A 23,373-nucleotide genomic window follows, 5' to 3' on the forward strand; every position below is an offset into this window, starting at 1 on the left:
TTATCCACATTACTGATTGAAAATACTTGCCTCGAACCAGATATGCACATTTCCTCCTACCATTGTCAGGACCAGCACTAAGCGCCTGCACCAGGCCTGTGGAGCCTTGGGCCCAAGTGCTGAATATGGCCCACCAGACATCTCTTTCTGGCCCTCCAAACGCTTCCCAGGCTCTGCCCCCTCTGTCAAGACATCTCTCTCACCCACACCTCCTTGAGTGCTTCTGCTTGGAATGGGTCCTTGATCTGTGCTAATAAATGCATTTCTTGACTGCTTATTTAGACTTGCACAGCTGAAATGTATAGAAAACAGCAGCCACTGAATTAAACTGTAGTCCACACCCTCACATATTCAAATAGCAACTTCAGTCTTTCCCATGCAGAGCTGTAAGAGTTCCTTTTTGCATTTGCATTTGCCATCTAATTTGTTGATTCTCTTATGCCTATTAAGTACCAACAGGGCATGCACATAGACAGCCAAGCCTAAAGATAAAGGACCCCTGACAGTTACCGTAAGTCCAGTCGTGAAGACTGGTCTCGCTTTACTGGCTAAGGGAGCCGACGTTTGTCCGCAGAGGAACAGGGAAGAGATTTAGGTTGTTATCAGCACCGTTTCCAAAGTAGTGTAGAAACTTTGTACCAGGTGCTGCAATCTAGATCTGAGAATCGCATCTGGCACCTTTTCACGATAAAGATCCAGATTTGTACATCACTCTAGGATGAACAGTGATAGCGTGCTAGGTTTTGCAGTTTGGTAGTCATGGTTGCTGTAATTAATATACTTAAGATCAAAGCAAAGGATGCTCTTTTGTTGTTTCATCAAGTTTCTTTCCCTTCCCTTTTGCTTAACATCCACCCTCATGAAGAGTTCTGTTAATGATTTTGTAACTTTGATTATTCTTGATAAAGGTATTGTCCAAGAGTGGGTTTTCGAATTTATTTCCAACGTAGTACTTTTTCTGGTTTCAGAATAGATTAACCAAATGACACTTCAGTGTTCTCTCAAATTTCTACATGCCACTTTAGTGCATTTAGCTGGGTTTGACAATTCACAGGATCCAAGATTTTCTTGTCCACCTTTATACATGCAAGTAACCAGTGTTTTCCACAAGACCCAATTAAATGCTAGAAGTATATGTACATACATTTTGTTGGTAGAATGAACTTGCCATTCGCACACTATACCTCAGAAGCAAACAAAGCATGCAGTTGTTTGTTCTCAAAAATACTTTATTTGTAACAATATACCTATTATATCTATAACATGATCAAAAATACAGATAAACATTTTCACATTGTAATAAAAAGATTTCTAATATTCTCTTCCATTTACAAAGAAAACATAAATCTAATTCCTTTGACAAGAAAGTATAGGCTGTGTCATTTGATTACTTGTGAGATAAACTATGAAAAAAGGCGACAACCACAAAATATGTAGATTTATCTTCTTTTTAAAAAAAAGGAGGGAAGATTATCTTCAGTTTTTTCCTGTGCTCTAAATCCTGACAAAGATAATTATTATTAAACAGGATACATTCAAAATTCAGGAGAATACATTCTTCACAGACCAGAATGCCCAATGTTCATTATCAGCATGGTTATAAAAAACTTGAAACAACATGATCTGGTTGACAATCAGTTTATAGTCAAGACAGCAACATGTGACATCTGTAGTGTACAGATATAACTGGGAAATTGCCGCCGCCACCACTACTGTCTGGAGCCTCAAAGGAAACAAAACATTCAATTCCTTGGGACGGAAACATGATCTTGGTTCTAGTTTATGGTAAAGTAACAGGTCCAGGTTGCTTCAATACCTACATGGCAGCACTAACTTCCTACCCCCAAACACATTTTAAGGACTTTCAAGATGTATGCCAACCTATAGCACTAGTTTTCCATTATCTAAGATACAACGTAAGTTGAAAAAAGGGGAAATAGATCTTGAAAGTCATTGCTATTATAGTAGAAGCTAACATGACTTTATGGGAAGTTAAAACACATGTCCATTATTGATAACTGAACTACTGATTCATGAGGTATTATAAGACTTCCTACTAAAATCTAAATGCACAATGCAAAAGCTGTGACCCCCCCAAAAAAGTCCATCTACAATCCACTATGTGTTGTTGCCATCAGGTTCATTTCCTATTTTGTAGTCACGACTACAAAAGCCAGGGAACTGTCAAGCATCTTGATAACCATAACAACACTGCTGGAGCCACATACGTACAGCTTGGTGGATCACATCTTGCAGAAGATTGCTTTGCATTAAAAGAGAAACAGTTTCCCCAACTTGGAGCGTTCCAGATGTTTTGGACAGCCATGCTGGCAAAGACTAAAGGGAATTGTAGCCAAAAACATCTCAAGGGCTTCATGTTGGGAAAATATAGTGCACCCCAAACTTTATATGAAAATGCTGTCTCATAGGACAACCATCCCCAGCCTAGTGCTCTCCAGAGGTTGGACTACAACTCTGATAATCCCTTGCCATTGGCCACACTGGCTAAGGCAACTGTAGTTAAAAACATCTGGAGGGCACAAGGTTATGGAAGACATAATGTTCTAATGTCCTCATTGTCTGCATTAAGTTCCATAGTTGTGTGCATGATATTTAGGGGTTAACTCTCAGAGTGACAACTTACTCCAGTAAGTACTTAAGCCTGACAACAGCAGAACATTACGTAGAGACAAAACATTTTGAGAGCAAGTTATGACAACCAAACCTCCAAAATTAGTTCACTCTTATGTGGCCAATGCAAATGTGCATGTGATCACTGAAAACTAGATGGAGCTATAGAAAGTAAAGTGATACAAATAAAGAATACTTTCACTGAATTGCCTACAAAATCATGCAAAATCAATGTCACGTGAAATAAGAACATAGGACTTGTGTTCTTTCTTAACAAAAAAACCCCAAACCATGTCCTTTCAGAAAAAAACAAATATACCTTTTCTCAATTTAAAGCTACACTTGTTAACTCCACATTTTTGTTGTTGTGATAGATTTCTCCTTTACCTTCCAGAAGGGAAGTGAAATTACTGCAAAATTGCAGGTATCATGTGGTGCAAGTTGTTCAAGAAGGAAACATAACTAACTCATCACTGTGATTTTGGGATATACCTGAATCCTTAACAAACTCCACACCACTGGAACGGATAACAGCCGTGTGCACTATATTCTGGCTGCTTTTTAATCACCATATGCAAATAATCAACGTTATCTCACAATGCAAGCACAGTTGAGACAAACTAGCCATTGTACATAATATTATTTATCCATCCTTCTTGACCTGCTTTTTCCAGCCTTTAGCTGCGAAATGCAAAGCTGGAGACAGATGATCATCTTTAACAAATATTGGTATGACAGAGTCAACATGATCCATGATGTATAATTTTTATCTCCCTATATATTGTCTTTGGTCAAACAACATTTGCATGTTTTTGATGTTACATATAAAGCCTGCAAACCCTGACACGGATCCATTTCCTGTGAATGCCCAGGGGATGCCCACAAAGGAGGGAGAGGTGAGTTTCATCGTTCTTCCTTCCCCCCTGCAAAACCATGCCAAGAAGTTGGGTGACCCTCCTTAACAGTGTGGGAGGTGGCATGGGGAGATGTAGAGGGAATAAACGAAATCTGCCTTTCCTCCATTTCCTCCAGTGTGAGCCTCCCCTGGATCTCAATCCCTTCTGCAATGGGAATGCCCTTTCATTCATAGAACTGCAGAGAGCTGGAAGGGACCTCGAGGGCTTACTACTACAACCACCTGCAATGCAAAAATCCTACCCAGAGCCACCCCTGGGTGGGTTCATGAAAGGAACACTCTGGATCCAAACCGCCTGCATTATCAGACAGGATAGTGATGATATTGTGTGCATCACAGGCAACAATGGCTGTACCAGCTTCCTGGGGGAAAATATTGTCCGTCTCCCAACTCAAAGCTGCTTTCAGGGGCACCCACATTCACATTTTATACTGGATGGCATCTCGGTGCTTACAAGAGAACAGACATCTCACACCAGATAAAGTTCAGTATAAAATTACACCAAATTGCTTTTAGTGCTTTGCAGTCCTAGGAATCTTTCCTTTTTTAAAAAAAAAGTTTTTCTTTTTACATCTGGTTTTCCTGATTGTTAATGTCTAACATCTAATAGCTTAGCCAATGAAAAATAAGCCTTATTTTCGTTTCATGAGTGAATCAAACTATACTGATGTCTCCTAGACATTTTGTACCTCAATTTAAGCATTCATTGCTTACCATCAGGTTAGGATAGATGACTTCAGAGGGACTTGTATGAAGCGCAGAGGCAGTAGTGTACAATTCAGAAGCAATTGGAACAGGTGTACTACTCTTGAAATTTACTTGCGGAACACACCTTACCAAAATAATACCCATTACTTTTCATCTGCCTTTGTAAGAAACAATTCTTCGCTTGCTGCAACTGAGGAACAGAGCAGCATATTCCTTCCTTGACAGTAGTTACAAGGTTCTGTAAAGATGCAGTTAAAGATTTTAAATCCTTCATAAATATTGTGCGGAGCAGAGTGACTACCCAGTTGATAACAAAACAAAACAAAACAAAAAATCATCGTTCACCTGCAAGGCCATATAGGCAATTTCACAGACTTTTAGTACGTGAGCAGAAATTCCAGTGCAGGGCTACTCTTAGTACTTCATAACATTGATTGCAGTGCCACAGAAGTGTGAAACCCAGGTGACCATCACCACAGTAAACCTCCTCCACATCCTCCTTTTCTCATTAGGATAGCTCCCCCCCCCCCCATGTTAAGAAAAATGACTGGCCACTGCTAAATATCAAATCAAACAAGATAGGTAAGTGACAAAAAAAGATAGAATAAAATATTGCAACATGTACGAATATATTAAACTCTTTCTTCTTTCAGACTGTACATTCCCATTCTACTTCTTTTTCTTCTCCTGAGCACAGCGAGGACAAAACCTAAGGGTTAAAAAAAGACTTGTGTTCAGTTCAATGCATTACTTTGGGAATACTTCACATTTGGGGGGAAATAAAACTCAAGAATTATACATTTAACTTCCTGGTTCTAGTCTTTACCATGTTTTGAACAGCAGCTCCAATCAGCTGCAGCCAGCATAGCCATGCTGCTGTGGCTTTTGGGAACTGTGGTCCAAAACATTTGGAAGACACAAGGCTGGCAAAGGCTGACCCATCCCTTTGTATCACCTTGCTGTCTCTTTTAGATTGTGAGCCTTCGGTCAAGGACCTTTGTGCTTTTGTTATGGTAAAGTGAAGAAAGTATCAATGAAGAAAACACAAGTGTAGAAAGCTATTATACATGACACCTACCATTTCCCTTTGGGTTTCGTGGTGAGGTCCACACAAGCAAAATGGAACCATTCGATTGGGCACTATATTGTGGGGAAGAATAAAAAGATGTTTTTTCTTAGAGAGCTTGATAACATTAATTTATCTTATCAGATTTAACAGAAATGGGAGCCTGGTTGGGGCTGGCATGTCACAATCGAAGGGGCATACACTGCACATCACATAGGAAACTTCATGAGCCCTTTGTTGCTTGCAAAGTGCCCAAATTTTGCAGACACAGGATGCACTACTCACTGCAAATGGCCTGTAAAGCATGATGTAAACGATTAACACTGTTACTATTAAAATTTGTATAATGCCCTTCATCCGAAGATTCCAGGGTGGGGAAAATAGAAGCAAGTTAGCTTGGGGTGTAGACATGACCTCAGGGTTGTATATGTATGAGAGGTGCACAAACAACTTCAAATACGGAGTGAAGTATCAAATCCAGTGAGTCCTAAGATCCAGATCCGCCTTTTCATTTAATATATGTAAGCTACGATTTTTTGCTGTAGAAAAGTGCTTTCAAATTTGTGCTCAGAAACCAGGGGAAGTCTGGAAGCAGCTTCTATTGGTCACTTGGGTGGGGTTCTTTCCCCTTGCATAGTTCCGTTCTTTCTAAAGGAAGCACCTTCATGCAGAATTTGAGAAGGGAGGCGTGTGTACGGCCACATTGGGTTACCTCAGTACTTACATCAGGATTGTCGCAGCCGATCATTTCTCCATAGGATACTTGGTGACACAAACAATACGTTGGTTCGTTGGGATCCACCGGCATATCTAGGACATCTGAAGGATGAACCGACAGGATGGTATCCGCTAATTCAGACCTGCAATGGGAGCAACGTGAACAAATATTGAGTAAATGCCAGTGATTCTTGGTAAAAAAAAAAATCTCCAGTTTGAAACTAACTAGAACTATTTGGGAGGTCAGTTAGTTTGAAGAGTACCAAGACAGCAAAAGTGGAGAGAGTATAAAGCATGTGAAACTAAGCATGCCAAAAAAACTGGTTACTATGGCACATTGGCAAAAAAATAATAATATTCAAATGGAAGCTGCTCTGAACAAGCTAACTGCAGACTGCAGTCACTTACCTTCGTTTTGGTTTCTTTTTAACTGGGACATCTTCTTCGGATGTTCGCCGGCCTCGACCCCGAGAGCTTTTCTTATCCTTTGGAGTTCGCCCCTCTGAAAGACAGTTATTTCTGGTTAACTACACCATAAGAAGAAAAACCAGAGGTTTTATACTATACAGTGGTACCTCTGGTTGAACTTAATTGATTCTGGAGGTCCGTTCTTAATCTGAGGTACCACTTTAGCTAATGGGGCCTCACACTGCCGCCACGTGATTTCTGTTCTCATCCTGAGGTAAAGTTCTTAACCTGAGGTACTACTTCCGTGTTAGCGTAACCCAAAGTGTTTGTAACCCAAGGTGTTTGTAACCCGAGGTACCAATGCAATTATTCTGAAGCACCATAATGATTCAAAAATGATTAATTTTTCTTTTTTCTCTCATCTATTCTTCCAGACGTTATATAAATTGGAAAGTGACCCTTGTTCAGAAGCCATTTGCCAATGCAACCTCTGATGTAGCTATACATTGAAAAAATTCTACAACTTTATCCAGCACAACTTCCCCCGTTATCTGAACCTGACATTTGTAAAAATTGTAACTAACCAAAATCACTAAGATATTACCTGTTGGACAAAAATCTTATGTATCTTTTTGTACGATTGTTCAAATAACTTGGCTGTCAGCTGGGGCATTAAGATAAATAACAATGTATTCTACTCGTACACTCAAAAAATGTCTAACAGTAAAATCCTATACAGGTTTACTTAGAAGTAAGACCCACCAAGTCAAATGAGGTTTACTCCCTTGTAAAATACATTGAAGATTGTACCTAATAAACTAATGTTTGATAAATTTGCTTCTGACAATAATTCAAATGAAAATAGCTCATATATACATACCTGCAAATCACCCTAAGCTGTTTATATGCATAATCATTAAAAAAAAAATACTACTACAGTTTTACCCTGTTAACACTGTGCACCAGACTCTTATTTTAATAGAATTTTTGTTCTATATATGATCTTATAACAAATATATAATTTCAGAGGAACAAAATGCAATCCACAGGCAAACTGCTTTATCAAAAATACTTACTAAGAGAAGCTAAAGGATTAGAAAATGAGTTTGGAGAAACTTGGTATTACTTTATTTTCTGTATGAGTAAGAACTCTGGAACACTGAAGCCACTGTCAATGCACAATATCTTGTGAAAGAATTTACACAGGTTATAAAGCAAAACTGGACCACGTGGATTTGTGGTTTGAGGTAAGAGGACTCTTCCTAATATTAACTTAATCAACATAATTTTGCCTGCTTTATGCCAAAATTATGGAAACCGTATTGAAGAAAAACTATGGCTCAATTCTGTCCAACTAAATGTCTCTCCTCACTGATTTCTCCCTTTGTTCTTCATAGCAGGCATGTATGCTTTTTATACAAGACTCTCATGATGTATGAGAAACAGCTTCTCCTAGGAAAGAAAGGTCTGCCTGGTGTCTTTGTTGATATCTTTCTGGCACCAGGTAATGCCTTATATCCCCCACCCCCAGGCTTTCGATAGACTCACATAAGATGTTTGCTTAGGTTCTAGTGTGTGCCAAAGCTTCCTGTAGCTGTTACGGGGGTTGTTTTGTTCTGTTTTTTATGGTATAATGTATTAGTATTTATGTTTTTAAATGTTTTGTAAGTCTAATAGATGATAATAATAACAAATCAAAAAAATATATAGAAGGATTTCCTCACAGTGAGATGACACTATTCATAATGTACACACTTTTTAGGTTTTGCGTTGCAGGGTTTTCAAAGTCACTGCCTTCCAACTTATCCTTCAGATCAGCTTCAAATCGTGCCAGGTCAGCATCCAGCCGTCGAATGTGCTTATCTACCTACATCAGAAAGAGAGACCACACAGCTAAAGAAAACAAAATCCAGTAATATCTCTAGAAATCATCAGAATCAACTTGCTATCTTCCTTTTCTGGTATTTATCACTTCAATGCACCTCAACACACCTCTCTCACCTGACCTGTGGTTGGTGTCACTGTTAACTTTTCTGGGTGTTTGTGGGTACCACACAAATTCAAATCACAGACCATTTAGGGAGCAGTGAGAGGGAGGGAGAAGAAAAACCAGCTACCATAGGAAGGTGATCAATACAAACCACACAGTCCCTCTGTAGTCTTGAGACTCTTCCAGACAGTTCCTATTTTCAGGCGGGATTCAATTACAGACTAGCAAATTCAGGTTGCAAAATATAGTTGATTGGGAGGTCTTGTGAAAGAAACCTGCTTCCCCCAAAGCTCAGATTTTTGGTGATTAAGGAAAGTGACATGAAAATGCACTGAGATAACACTTGCTTTGACTCAGTGTCATCTAACCTCACAAACAAATCAGAACGAATGTTCATTAAGTAGCCAATATCTAAGCTCCCTGTAAACTTGTGCTGACAAATCGGGGTGAATGCTCAATGAACAGGTTGTCTGGAAATACCCATAGTCATTCACATTTGTACAGATTAAGGAAATGTGGCAGGTCCTTGACCACCCCAACCCCTTCCCACAACAGGGAGCCATGAATCCTAGCAAGTCTAGTTTTGTTGACCCTCACTATAAACCCCATAGCCTGGATTCTCAAAGCAGTGAAGATTCCTGCACTGCCTCAGAAAACAACTCTCTGTCTGTAATAGTCCAGTGAATAAGAACATGTAGCCACAGAAATAATTTTGATAAATGCACTGCTGACAAATCTACTTGCTTGCCAGCACCATAACTTTAGCCTCAGGTTTTTGCCCCATTGCTCCCAGACTGTAAAAGATTAAACAGGGGGAGGTCACAACCTTGTACACAATCCCAGTCCACATCAGGATTCTTTTTGAAGTAGAGAATGTATGATGCAAGCCTGCCTGTTATCTTCTTTATCTCTAACTGAACCCGGGATCATGGATCCTCATGTCTGTGTCAGTCGACAGCTACTAATTTCGCAGAAAGACTAGTACCTGTAATACAAGCTTCAGAGGTAGCTATGGGAGAAGTAAGAAGCACAGAGGGTGGATTTTTCATTTTGAAACACAAGTCCTCTGTCTACCTAATCTAACCTTACCATCTCATAGGTCTGCATAGCCAGCTGCACTTTGTCATCACTGTACTCTTTGCATCTTGCGTAAGCATTCTGAATCTTCTGCAGGATTTCCACCCGTTGCTCTGATGACAAACTCCTCACTGTTGAAATGTACTGAGCAGCAAGACTGTCGATTTCTGCTTTCTTGTCTGAAGAGCAATGGGAGACAGTATGTGCGTGAGACTGAGGTTGCAGCCCTATACTCACTTACCTGAGAAGTAAGCCTCGTTGAGCTCTATGGGGCTTAATTTTGAGTAAGACTGAGCTGTGAGGCTGCAACCCAAAGCTCATTTACTTGCGGGAAAATCCCATTGAACTCAGTGGGATTATTTGTAAGTAAATTGATTTAGGATCAAACTATATGTTTCACCATTGGAAACCTTTTCAGAAACGATGAAAGAAATGTCTCTCTGGGGGTAGCCAGGGGAGGAAAGGTACAGGGCTTCTGAACGTTCAGTGGCTGTGTAAAAAAGGATTTTTAGGAGGCATAGCTTGTTATGCAAGCTACACCTGCAGACATTCCCTCAACTACATGACTATTAAAAGTGAAGAGTCCTGCCCTCTTTCTCATCTGACCACTTAATTGGTCCTTTGTTCCCTCATTTTAAAATACTTGGAACTAAACCAAAGCACATGTGCCAGCTGAATTCTTGAGTTGTGCTTCTAAAAGTTCAAATGAGCAGGCATGTTCTCCAACCTTAGTAAGGCACAACTGACTAAAAAGTAGCAAGACTGTGCTTGCAAGATCAATTCATACACATCTACAGTCCTTCGCAAGGCTTTGTCAAACTCAAATGTAAATACAGAATTATATAATTCTGCTCCTACAAGCTTTGCTAGAAGTGGTGCACATGAAACAATGGAATCAGTTGTTGGCCACACGATGACACCCACCCACCCCATCTTCATGTTGCACTGAAATAGCAAAAACTTGGGAGGCTGAAGGAACTCTGCTATGGGCTACTTCTCACTTTCCCAGTGAATATATGTGACAAGTGAATCTCAGATGTGTGCAAATCTAATATGAGCTGAGCTCACAAGAAGATCTGTGAACCAGAATACCTGAACACACCTTCTGTTCTCTGATCCAGCTCACGCATAAGTTGGAAGTTCCTTTGCAACTCACAAGGGAGGTTTTCAATGCCTGAAATACAAAAACAGAAATGCTGCAGTCCCCTCTCTACCATAAATTTCTTAATATAAAAGTTATGTTCACAAACCAACTATGCATAACAAAAAGCATCCATACACCTTGCCAGGTACCCTATTTTCCATAAATACCTTACCCTACCGCCTTCCTCTTTATCTGTTCTCTGTTGTATATGGCATGTTGAGGTGGGTGCTCCCACTAGCTACGGGGCAGGTACCAGAGTCCAAGAAACCTTTGGCTGGATCCCAAGAGGAATCTTCTCTACTTGAAATCTCTGAATAATCAGAGTCATGGGCCTTACTGCTACCACCAACCTCATGTCACTGTGGCCATGTTCAGATATAATGTTAAACCATGGTTAAGTGCAGGAGGGATGGGGAACCAGTGGCCCTCTAGAAGTTGTTAAGACTTCACCTCCCAGCTCCATCCAAGACAGAGCAAAGGTCTCCCTCTGCCCATCCCAAAGCAGCTCCACTAGTCTCTGCCTGTGGAGTGGCATCAGTGTCACTTCTCCACTGTGGAGTTCCCCATTTCTGCTAGTACTCAACAGAAAGCCTCAAAATAGGGCAATCCAGGAGTGGGGAAGAACTAAACTGCTCTGGGATCCACTAGAACTTGAGTAAGCCCTACTGCCATCATTTGATGGCATCTGGCCCAATTAGTATGCCAGCTCCAGGCTGGCATAGCAGGATTCTGCCTGCCCTTCCACCCTCATCAGTGTGAGCAGTGGGGCTGTGGCAGTCATGTCCTGCTGCCACCTGCCCATGGTTAGGATTGCTCTGCCCATCAAGGAAGCAAACATCTACAAGTTCAGTTTTCACGAAGAGTCCAGAAGAAGTATATTATTCTATTCTATGGTCCCACTATAAGAACATAAGAAGAGTCTGCTGGGTCAGGACAATAGCCTATCTAGCTTAGCTTTCTGTCATCACAGTGGCCAACCAGATGCCTGTGGGGAAATTTCAAACAGTATCTGAGCACAAAAGCACTCTCCCATCCTGTAGTTTCCATCTACTAGTATTCAGAAGCGTTATTGCTTCTCTTACCATGGAGGCAAAGCATAGCTATGATGGCTGGTAGGCCTTGATAAGGTTATTCACCATGGATCTGTCTAGTCCTCTTTTGCAGGGGGCTTCAATGCCCACATGCCAAATGACATCTTTTCAACAAGTAAACATGGAGACTCTTCAAATACAAGTTGTCCCATACAGGAGCAGGAAATTTCACTTGCCTGCTAAAGAGGAGACAGAAGCATTCCAGGTGGTGCTATAGCTAAGGAAGTGTGCCTGCTACCCCATCGACAAAAAAATATATCATTTTTTTGGCTTCTTGGGTGTCTTTGTGTTTGGAGCTTTCCACTCCAATTATGCATTTGGTGAGCATCTGCTTCCCTACTGCACAACACATTTATTTGCACAAGGTATGTAAAGTTAACAAGCACTGAAATACATACATTTTATGAAAACTTGTGCTTCCTTTAGGTCAGCTTGTTTTTATTGTCTTTTATTCGTAACTTTAATGTGTATATTATTCTCGACATAAACGGATCAGAGGTTTTGACAATAAAACAGCATACAGATTTTAAGAATAAAATAACCGTGTGTCTTTTAAGTTGAGAGGTCTGCAGCTTTGCTAACGAAGTACTGACGCACGGGGCTGAATAAATGGGAATATTAAAGCGACTTTTATTAATAGTATTAGTATTATGCCCTGCTTTGGCTTCCTATGTTGAATTCAACAGCCGTCTACAAATAATGGAGCTTTCCTCGCCACCTGACTTGCTGAATTTCTACCGGTCACACGAGTGGGGCAAGAATAGGAACCCTGACATTTTTATTTATTTTTAGGTGGCAATCCCGGAGAATGCGCAACACGACGCGCCTTAAAAGCATTGGGAGGGGGATGTTTTTGCTGCTCGTCTGACAGGCGGCGCTCATAGTAGAGCAGGAGCGGCCCCTGGTGGCCAAGGATCGCAGCTGCACCCTTAGAAGGCCGGCGCGGAGATCCCTCCTTTACGCGTCGCAATGACGCAGCAAGAAACCTCGCCCGCCGCCCCCTCCCTCCCTCCCTCCCTCCCTCGCCGGGTCTGTGTGACGCAGCCGCAATTGCCGGCGTGGCCCCCGCCCGGCTTTGGCGTGGGCCTGTTTCCCTCCCGTTCCCTCTGCCCAACGCCGCACTCACTCACTGTCCAGGTAGTGCTCCAGGTACAAGGCCGCCGCCGCCATCTCGCGCCAGCCAGCCGGCCAGCCAACGCCCACCCTCCGGCCCCGCCGCCGCGCTCGGCGCTGTCACGCGGGCGCCTTCGGAATGGCCGGTCGGGACTCTCATTGCATAGTCATGAGAGGCCGCCGCCGATTGGCCAAGCCGCCTCTGCATAGCAATAAGGGGGCGTGGCGGGGGAATACGACGTCAACGTTCGCTCGCCATCATCGGGAATGGGCCGTTTCCCGGTGTCCGCGGCGGCGGCACGTGGTGTTCTCTCTCCCCCCCCCCCCGTCGTAATTCCCGCGCAGGTCTGGCTACGTCTTTCCCGCGCGGTCTTCGCGTGACGCAGTTCCAGGCGTACACGTGTCTCTTTGGAAGGGAAAACGCCACTGAAGCCGACGGAGCTTCCTTCAAATAAATAGAAGTGCACGGGAGCTCGCGGGTTCGGGATGTATAGACGTGGCAGAGCAAACGCGTGTCAGTCTCCCGGAAAGCTGGCTTGTATTTTACAGTATAAGTAGCTTTAGCGGAATAAAAAATAAAAGGGGGGGAGATGCTTGCATCTTCTCAGGATTTCTGCCTCCACCCAAGGACAGAAACACTCTGCTTTTAGCCCCTTAAGCGTCTCTTCGTTGTGGCACCACCTCAAGATGTCCCTTATTTACTGCACTCATAAAATCGCTCTTTTTTTCGAAGGGCATGTGTCTGTAGAGATGTTTTATGTACCATGGCGCACAGCGCAATCCTACGCGTGCTTCCTCTGTAAGAAGTGGCACGGTTTTCGGTGTGGCTTATAGCCCAGGTGAGCTTTGCGGAGAATGGGGGCTTCCAGTGTGGACTTGACGCTTCTGGTTACCGTCAACGTGGAAAGAAAGATCATTCTTACAGATAAATATGTAAACATGCGACTTTTATTTATAATAGAAAAAAATATATATGGTTGCACGTAATTATGAAAGCTTTATTTAGTTCATTACATAAAAAGGAGGACGGTTTAATGCCCCCACTTATAACGGGCTGCGTACAATATGGAGGGACCTCCATTTTTCCCTCCATCATTACTTAAGTTTTGTTTTTGTTTTAATCCCACCCTTCCAAAACTCTTCTGGCATTTCATTTTTATATCTAAAAAAGGTCTCAGGGCGGTTTACAAAACAAAATCAAAAAATAAAACCACGCAATATATATTCAAAATAAAAACAACCCAATACCCCCCCTAAAAAAACCCCTCCAAATTTTAAAAGGGCATCCTGGGGCGTGGGTGGGCGAATGCGTGAAACGCTCGTCAGGATCCCACGGGTGCATGCAAAACGCGCGCGCCCTCGAATCCCCGAGGGATTTAGCTACAAAACACGGATGCCCGTAACGAGATTTCCCCCACGTTAAGGGTACAAGTTTACTGGCAAGTCTTTTGCGCCGATATCAGAAAAGCGTTGTGCTCTTGAGTGCGTTTGCTTTGGTATTTTATACCTCACGTTCAAACTCAACTAGGGGTTAATACCAGCGAGATGGACAAAAAACGCCTAGAAAGAAAGCGGCTTCCAACGGACTAATCCTGTCGAGTACCGCGTAGTCGGCTTCTTTGATCGCGCAGTTGACTTCTGCCTTTTTTCAGACTGTTCCGCTTTGCTGTCTTTCCCGTGATCGCGCGAGGGTTTGGTCACCATGGTTACACCAGAGCCGCTCTACATGCTCCGGAGGACTGTAACTCTGTGATTGCGCCAAAAGCGCGGGAAGCTGCAGTTGTCGTTCGATCGCCTTCCCTTCGCCGCTGACTGAGAAGGGGGCGCCATGGCTGGCAGGCGAGGGGCGCTGATCGTGCTGGAGGGGGTGGACCGAGCTGGCAAAAGCACGCAGACCAGAAAGCTGGTGGAGGGCCTGCTGGCCGGGGGACACCGGGCCGAACTCCTTCGGTTTCCCGGTATGCGAGGCTTAGGGGTCGCGGCAGCTGCAGGATGGCGCAGCCCCTTCGCCACCCTGCCTTAGATTTACCTGTGTAGGTTGTCGGCAAGTCCCCTGCCGTGGCAGCATGTCTGTGCCTTTGACAGACGGGGGGCAGGGTGATAGTCGACAGGTGCGCACAGCCTCTCCCGCTACGGGGTTGCAGTGGCGGGAACGCTTCATCTGTGGGATTTCTGTCTGTCCTAAGGCTGCCGATGGGGTGGGAAAGGGGAGCCAAATCTCATACGTTTTGTGGCGGGGCTAGTGATGTGTAGAAAGCGTTCCTTACCAGCATTGTCATAGCTTTGGGCTGAGTCATTGGCCCTCCTCGTAGATAACCTCCTTGAGTTTTTCTTAATTTATCTAATATCTAATCATTTTGACATTCGAAAAAGTAAGTTTCTTTATGGTTGATGTTGGTTGTGTGTGCGCGGGTGCGTGTTGAAGGCTTATTTAACTTAGACTTTCTTGGGGTGTCTTTGAAACCATGGTGCAAAATAGTGCTTATTAAAGAAAAACTTAAACTAAGATTCTACCATCTTAGATTTGCTTTGTAGCTGAATTGGCATTCAGGCATGACCATGTGTGTTAGGGTACATTGTGACATGCAGAGAGAGACAAATAGCATTAAACCATCCTTAGAGCAAGGGTACAGTGATGGAAGATGCAGTAACCCATAAAATGGGTGTAATCCCACTTGTGGGTTGGGTTCGTGGTTATCCATTTTCTGCCTAGATTAGGGTTAACAGACGTTCCTGGGGACAGTCCCCGGATTTGCACATCTATCCCCAGGAAATGTGGCAGCGACAGCCTCAGCAGCCCAGAGCCAGCCTGGTAGCACAGTTGGCTCTGGCTGGCTTCAGGAGCTGCCCGCTGCCACTGCTGAAGAGGAACCGGGGACTTCCCGTGGTAGAGATCTCCTGCCCCCTTCCCCCTTTGTTTTGACAGATCGAGGGAGGCTCAGGAGTTGCAGGCGGGCAGCCGTTGCCCAGTTTTTTAAAAACTCTGCACATTTATATTTCACCTTACCTGGCAGAGAAACCTTGCACCTCTCCTGGGCAACGCCCACCCACCCACAACTCTCGAGCCTCCCCCGATCTGTCAAAACAAAGGGGGAAGGGGGCAGGAGATTGGGGAAGGCTTGGGAGTCACGGGCGGGTGGCGTGCCGTTGCCCAGTTTTTAAAAACCTCGCATTTATGTTTCACATGGTGCGAAAGAAAGGCTTTACACCTTTATACAATATGCATGTGTGCTTTGCCCCAAGGTCTTTTGCCTCACTACTAGCTCCCTGTCGCTACTCAGCTTAAAAAAAAAGTGTCCCCGGATTCATTGAAAACAATCTGGTAACCATAGCCTAGATGCTGGGGAATATATATTTCTGATTTTGAATGCTGCTATCTTTTTAGGAAGTTTAGAAGTAGCATTTGACTCAAGCTTCCAATAGTGATGTACATTGGGAAGAGAATATTATAGAATTGATAGAAGCTGAATATGTTTGTCTTATTCCACTCTTGTCTACAACTTATTGCAGACAGAACTACAGAAATCGGACGGCTGATAAGTTCCTATTTGGAAAAGAAGAACAATTTGGAGGACCACACAGTGCATCTACTATTTTCTGCTAATCGCTGGGAGCAAGTGTAAATAGAATTCTTGTGAAATACATGAGTACCTTTTTGAGCCCCTAATTCAATGCTGCTTTTCTGCTTTGGGAGAATACTGGGTGAGATCCAATGTAGTGTGGGTGGATGTCTACTCCCACAGGAAGTCTTCATATTTCTCTCCTTGGCTCCCCTACCTGCTCTTGTTATGCAAGCAAATTTCTGTTGTGCAAGCAGGTAGATGTTATTGAATGTCACCACATGAGTCAAATGCCTTAATAATTGGAATTTAGGCATATTTCTCAAAAAATGAAAAAAATCAAACTTATTCTGTCTAGTTGGCAATTCATGCTGAAGAGAGGATAAGAGAAATGTTTGTATTTGATCAAGATTCTTGCATGATGCTGGAATTACAGTTGCTGTCAGGGTCTGGATGCAAAATATGTTACAATAAGCTAGGGTAATAAATACTAATCCAGAATAAAAGCAATTGTGATTCACTTACACCCATAGATTCCGCCCCCTTCCTGATTTCTTTCCCACATTCTTGATGTAAGAATACATCTACATATTACATATCTTGACTTGTAGTTAACACATAATCTTTCATTTGTTTTCATATCCTGTTCTATTGATAACAGCGCAGTGGGCTGGTTTGCTTGTAATGGTATTCCATGGTTTATGGCTTACTGTGAATGAGCAGCATTCTAATGCATGCTGTTGATTTACACTATGCATGGTTTGTTGCTTTTGGCTCTGGGCAGAGCAGACTGAAAGAGAAAGTAGCATGCTTCTTATTCACGGTATTGTGATGTGCCCAGTATTTTCTTGCATTTCCCCATTCACTGTCTGCCTATTGACCGTACTTAAAAGGAGTGAATTAATAGTGTTGATGCCTTAACATCTCTTATTGGTGAAGTTGTGAGGCATTGTTTCCTAGTTAAATGTTTATTAATTAACAACATTTAATCAAATCTAATGCTCACCTTTTTTGGCCAAATTACGTTGCGGAAATTAAGGTGCACATTAGTTTCGATGGCGCATTTACATTCGCCAGCAGATACTTTATTTTTTTGTTTCATGGTTCTGAACATTGAGGTGTGCATTAGATTTGATGGTACATTAGACTCAAGTAAATAGGGTAATTCAAAATGATGTGGCATAATTTATGCAGGAGAAGAAAAATATCCAAGCAATTCTTAGCCCACTTCTGGTGACTTCTTAAATAAGACTGAGTTTGGAAATACTTAAGAAATAAGTTACTTAGCCATTTAGCAAATTTTTATTTGGATGTGGTAAGCAAACTTAGAATATATACCATGTTAACTTTATATGTCAGATTCCACCCTCCGTAACAGTAGTCAAAAGTTGTAGAACTCAAATACCAAATTGGGGGGGGGGGGGAATCAATATACAGAGGCACAGTTTGGCTGCAGTCCCATACACCACAGTTGTGGAATCTGTGGCCATCCAGATGTTGGACTCCACTTCTCATCAGTGCCAGCCAGCATTGCCGGATGATGGGAGCTGTAACCAAGCAGCATCTGGAGGCCAATGGGCTTCCCATCCCTGCTATGCATGTTCATCTGGGAAGAAGTCCAATTGAACTCAGTTGTACTTGCTTTTGGATAGACATGCATGTGATTGCACTCAGTATGGTTTAAATGTTATAGTCAAAGCCAAAGCTTTATAAACAAACGTCTTAGAAATTAGGTTATTGGAATACTTGTATAGACATTACAGGAATAGCATACATTTCCTTACATTGTTTAAACTTTTGAGAAAGAAAATGAAGACACCGAAAACTGTTAGCATGCACATTTACCAAATTATTTGCAACTTTGAAATCACCCAATTTATGAAACTGCATTTTTTTAAAAAATGCATTCTTATTTACAGTATACCACTCAGAGTAAAAGGTAAAGGGACCCCTGGCCATTAGGTCCAGTTGTGGATGACTCGGGGGTTGCGGCACTCATCTCACTTTACTGGCTGAGGGAGCCGGCTTCCAGCTTCCAGGTCATGTGGCCAGCATGACTAAGCCATTTTGGTGAACCAGAGCAGCACACGGAAACACCATTTACCTCCCCTATTTATCTGCTTGCACTTTGTGCTTTCGAACTGCTAGGTTGGCAGGAGCAGGGACCGAGCAACGGGAGCTCACCCCGTCGTGGGGATTCGAACCTATGGTTTAGATCACAGTGCCACCCGCGTCCCAGAGTACTCTTGTCTTAATGAGGGTGTATCCAGAGTCGTACGCGACTGGATTTAACTGTCAGGGGTCCCTTTACCTTTTTATATCCAAATGTCATATATAAATATAACATTTTCTCTATAAATACAGTCCTGGGAATTTTATACCTTGCACCATGCTTTATTCCAAATTATTATGATTCAATTTTTCTCTAATAGTGGTATCTTTCTACCATTCAGGCCATTGATTAAAGAGAAGTTAAACCAAGGTATCACTCTGGTAGTGGACAGATACGCGTTTTCTGGAGTGGCCTTCACAGGTGCTAAAGAGGTGGGTAAAAAACACCAATTCAGCCTCATATAAATATAGTATTTATGGAAAGATTTGCTGCATTGAAATCTCAGGTTCAATGGTTCAATCCTTGGCTTCTCCAGGCAAGTTAAGGGAGAAACACTGTCTGAAATATCAGAGAGTGGTAGCCAGTACTGAGCTAGATTAAACCAGTGGTCCAACACAGTATAACGCAGCTTCCTGTTTTGCTGTCAAATTGCTCCTTGGCTTCATTGGGCTATTTGCTGCATCTCTCATTTCTCTCCAAACAGAACTTCTCCTTGGAATGGTGTAAGCAACCTGATGTTGGGCTTCCAAAGCCAGACTTGATCCTTTTTCTTCAGTTGAACCCGTCTGAAGCAGCCAAACGAGGAGACTTTGGAAATGAACGATATGAGTACAGCTCTTTTCAGGAGAAAGTTCTGCAACGCTTCTACCATTTGATGGAAGATAAGACTTTAAACTGGAAGGTAAAAAAGGAAACTTCAGGAGCACTGTGGGATTCATAAGTTAAAAAAAATCAACCCTTCTAGGAGATCTGAAACATCTGTTGAAGGGAAAGAAAAACTTGTGTTGTTGTTGTTTAGTCGTTTAGTCGTGTCTGACTCTTTGTGACCCCATGGACCAGAGCACGCCAGGCACTTCTGTCTTCCACTGCCTCCCGCAGTTTGGTCAAACTTGTAGGATGAGAGTAAACATGGACATCAACGTAATACCTTATTAGTATATTTTGATGCTTTATTTCTTCCACCAACAGTTCTTCTGTAGTTGGATTGTACACAAGGAGTGTTTCATGTGTTTGTGGTTTTGTTTTGGATGCAGGTGATTGATGCTTCAAAGAGCATAGAAGACTTGCATAATGAAATAAAATCGTTTGCAGAGGAGGTCATGCGAGAAGCTCAGTACAAACCCATAGGAGAACTGTGGAACTAGGACTGGAGTATATAATCTCCTAGGGGTCACTTCTCACCTAGCCAAAATCTGCACCGTTCACCTTCAAGCCACCCTGTATTTATATTATCCAATAGGATTTGTTAGACTTGCTCTTGATGCAGCTCTCTTCTTTCTGTTTTGGGTGGCATTTTATAAGAGACTGGACTGGCAACTCTGTCGGGACTTGGACCGGAGTAGATGCGTGAAAAAAGCATTAGACAAAGGTCTTTTTGTCCTACCAAGAGAGACTTAATACTTCAGCTCTATAGTAGCTGTTGTTTTCCAGAGTCATAATTTTAAAACAGTTTTTCTTTTCGTAATGAGGGGGAAGAAGTTTACTAATAAATCTCAGATTTTCACCTAATTTTGTCGAGCAGAAACTTATGTTGAGTGGAGAATCTTTTTCAGCCCAAAGACCACACTGCCTCATGGGCAACCTTGTAGAAGGCCACATGCCTGTGGTACACAGTCTGAGAGGCAAGAAGTGGGTAGACAACAGAACAACTCTTCCCTTTGTATGGTAAGCTACGTTCCAGCTATACAAAAGTCAAAGGTTCCTATATACACATGCACCTCTCCAGTCACACAAGCAAGAGGCATTATCAGAGTTCAAGGATGTAGTCCAGCCATACAGAAGCAGTCAAGGAAGATCCAGCGCTGGGTTGGTAAGTGGTATGGGCTGAGGCTAGGGGTGGGGCCTGGGCTAGATCCAAGGGCCAGCTAGGGAAGCCTGGATGTTCCTTATCCCTGCAATATGTACTTGTTTGGATGGCTTAAATAACTTGAAACATGCCCACCCCAGGGCTGATTAAGCACCTTTCCCTCTAGAACAGAGTGGTTAACCTGTCACCTATATGTTGTTGGACTTTAACTCCTATCAGCCTCCACCACCATGGCCAGGGGTCGGAAATGGTGACAACTGTAGTACAAGATCTGATGGGCCACAACATAGCCACCCCTGCTCTAGATCAAGATGCTTTAGGGTGACTTCATGTGATGTTTCACCCTGCCTTCCCAACAGAGAATAGTGCATCAACTTCCCAACCTAAGTACTTGGAACGACACACAACCCTTTGCCATGGACAGTATTTTTCATTTCCTGCATAAATGGGGGAAAGTGTCATATGAGAGAGTTGAGGTTATGGTACCTGGTCAAAATAAGGCTAACTTGATGTGGAATCTTAACTCTAGTATGACACAGGAACCCTCCAGAAGTTGCTAGCCTACAACTCCCATCATTCTTGACCATTGACCACGCTGGCTCAGTTTAATGGTAATTGGGAGTCCAACAACATTCAAAGAGCCTTGAAAACTCAACTGGCAGCTCACTGGATGACTCTGGATTTCAGTATTATGAAAGGAGAAATGTCTGCACGCTTTTAAAACACTACCACCAAAACCATTTCTTTGCTAATTATATTAGCCCCATTTATGGTTTTTGGTTTTTTTAGTAGTATTACGGGGGCTGCTGTCCAATTATGTAGTAAAGATCCTGATTAGAACAGTGTCTTAATGAAAGTCTACTGTATTTGAGTTCTCAGATTCTTGGGATATTTCTTTGACTTTTTCCTTTCTAAAGAAATAAATTGTTGTTGTTGTTGTTGTTGTTGTTGTTGTTGTTGTTGTTGTTGTGTGTTCTTTGGAAGCAGTGGTTTGAATATGGGCCTCCACCATATTTTAAAGTGCAGACTGATGTAGAGAATTAGCATATTTGCAGATTCACAATATTGTTCCCACTATCACCTTCAAACCTTGTTATGGTTATAAAGCCTTTGTTCAGTTTCCTATTAGTGATGTATTTAAAGAAGCAACTTGCTTGTATATTTAAAAATACATTCTTCAAATTTGTCCTTTACTGTTAACTTATTTGCCAATTTTTGCACTTTCCTATTCTTAAAGAAAGCAGTCTTGCATTTTATATCCATAAATCTTTTATTTACTCATGTTGGAGTTCTCTTGGAATTGTGTGTACCTTTTCTAATATAATAAATCCCTTCATGGGCTTTGGAACTTAAGCTGCAATCTTTATATACATTTCAACTATCCTTTAATCATACCACCTCCCCATTAAAAAAAACAAAATAAGGCAATTCCCAGGCTATTTCTCATGTTTTTATGTTGAATTCAATATTAATTTGATCACTGGTGTTATGTAATCTGACATTGCTAGACTTTGTACCTAAACTAGGATCTCTGGTAGGATTTTATTTAAAAATCAGGTTTTTTGTTTCCAGAAAGTTTTGACAAAACCACAGTGCTATTCTCAAAATTCTTACTACTCAGTTTGAAGGTAGTTATAGGTAACAGTAAGATCACCGTCAGAGTTTGGACTGAAGAGCAGGGGAGGTTACAGTAGGATGCAATTCTAGTACTACATCATTTCATGGTCTCAAAGGTGCAATTTAGGCACTGAGGCTGTCTTCCATCATTATCATCTGATCTCAGTATTCTTTTACATGTGTTAAAGGAAAACAGAAATACATAGAAAACTAAAGATACACCCAGCGCTCGTAAGGCGCTGGACTTGGGGAAGGAGGCACAGGGCTCTGGCAGGGTCCTAGAGCCCTCACATTCTTCTCAAAGTTGAAAAAGCACTAACTAGGCTTTGGGAAGGTGGAGGACTCTAGGACCCTGTCTGAGCCCTTGCGCTTCATCCCCGGCACCATCCTTGGCAGTGCCAGGGCTACCAAGGCCTCAAGGACAGCATGCAACCTTCAGGCCTCATGTTTGATTGCTGTGTGTTAGGACATAACAAGTACCTCATTTTGCTGCCTCTCCCAGAAGTTAGTCCGTAACCTTGGGATGACATTACACCCTGTATTATATAAGCAGGATCAATCTTTGCTTCCTAGTGAGGTTGCCTACTTCTCAGCAATGCAGAAGGAAACCAGGAGTTTGGTCCCAGACTCAGTGACTAGAAGAGCCCATGTTCAACAAGAGCCGTGAGGCATCTACCAGTGCCGGATCCTATCCTATATTTTGTCCTTGTCACAGGACAAGTAGGGAACCAAGCATGTCCCAGGAGCACCAGCTGCATCGCACAAACTGGTGGGGAAATGCTCTGGCTTCTACAGAGATCGAGCAAGCATTGTCAAGCAGCATGCAAGGAGAGGCCCTGAGGGACTTGATTCTAGATGATCGTCAGGATCCCTTCCGGCTCTGCAATTCTGATTCTATGAAAAATGCAGCTTTGTCCTCACAAAGCAAGCAGTACCAGAATATGGAGGAGAGAAGTGAGCAGAATGTTTCTTGCCACTCCTGGTTTGATCCTTCAGGGGAAGGGACTCTACCCTATCTTACAGAGCAGGCCAAAAATTTCATGGAATATGTCGCAAACAGCATTTGGTTATGACCCACTTTTCAATTAGTCTGACATTTCCGACTCAGCAGGGCAGAAGTACCAAAAATACAAAGGTTTCTTTTAACTTGGTTTATTCAGATACAAATTGAAAGCAGTTGATGAATGGAGCACAGC

General features: G+C 42.5%; 3 protein-coding genes across 4 annotated transcripts in view; 2 read left to right on the plus strand and 1 right to left on the minus strand.

Annotated features, from left to right (window-relative positions):
• Positions 1-23,373, plus strand: part of TM4SF19 (transmembrane 4 L six family member 19) — a 92,772-nt gene that overhangs the window by 55,242 nt on the left and 14,157 nt on the right. The window lies entirely within an intron of this gene.
• ING5 (inhibitor of growth family member 5) lies at positions 1,445-13,031 on the minus strand. 2 transcript variants are annotated; one of them, XM_081863541.1, is made up of 8 exons: positions 12,879-13,031; positions 10,616-10,687; positions 9,526-9,692; positions 8,202-8,313; positions 6,447-6,540; positions 6,046-6,181; positions 5,334-5,395; positions 1,445-4,964 (listed from the first exon to the last, which is right to left on the minus strand). In XM_081863541.1, the coding sequence occupies exons 1-8, from the start codon at positions 12,916-12,918 to the stop codon at positions 4,925-4,927; spliced, it is 723 nt and encodes a 240-aa protein (XP_081719667.1). In that variant the 5' UTR covers positions 12,919-13,031; the 3' UTR covers positions 1,445-4,924. The 2 variants fall into 2 exon arrangements, with proteins under 2 accessions (XP_081719667.1, XP_081719668.1); XM_081863542.1 differs by having other exon boundaries at positions 12,875-13,005.
• On the plus strand, positions 14,508-20,262 carry DTYMK (deoxythymidylate kinase). Its single transcript, XM_081863543.1, has 5 exons — positions 14,508-14,819; positions 16,372-16,480; positions 18,875-18,965; positions 19,238-19,435; positions 19,788-20,262. Exons 1-5 carry the CDS (start codon positions 14,690-14,692, stop codon positions 19,896-19,898), a joined length of 639 nt encoding a protein of 212 aa, XP_081719669.1. The 5' UTR covers positions 14,508-14,689; the 3' UTR covers positions 19,899-20,262.

The sequence above is a fragment of the Podarcis erhardii genome (genome assembly GCF_964252035.2).
Source record: "Podarcis erhardii genome assembly, chromosome: 5".
NCBI classification, from domain to species: Eukaryota; Metazoa; Chordata; class Lepidosauria; order Squamata; family Lacertidae; genus Podarcis; species Podarcis erhardii.

What these genes read in the sequence shown, in the direction of transcription:
- ING5 (XM_081863541.1), bottom strand. Translation starts at nt 12,918, where the DNA reads ATGGCGGCGGCGGCCTTGTACCTGGAGCACTACCTGGACA. An exon ending in CTATGCAGACCTATGAGATG is followed by an intron (nt 8,314 to 9,525) that starts GTAAGGTTAGAT and finishes TTTCTGATGTAG; the next exon opens with GTAGATAAGCACATTCGACG. An exon ending in TCGGCTGCGACAATCCTGAT is followed by an intron (nt 5,396 to 6,045) that starts GTAAGTACTGAG and finishes CCCACAATATAG; the next exon opens with TGCCCAATCGAATGGTTCCA.
- DTYMK (XM_081863543.1), top strand. Translation starts at nt 14,690, where the DNA reads ATGGCTGGCAGGCGAGGGGCGCTGATCGTGCTGGAGGGGGTGGACCGA. An exon ending in GCTAATCGCTGGGAGCAAGT is followed by an intron (nt 16,481 to 18,874) that starts GTAAATAGAATT and finishes TCTACCATTCAG; the next exon opens with GCCATTGATTAAAGAGAAGT. An exon ending in ATAAGACTTTAAACTGGAAG is followed by an intron (nt 19,436 to 19,787) that starts GTAAAAAAGGAA and finishes TTTTGGATGCAG; the next exon opens with GTGATTGATGCTTCAAAGAG.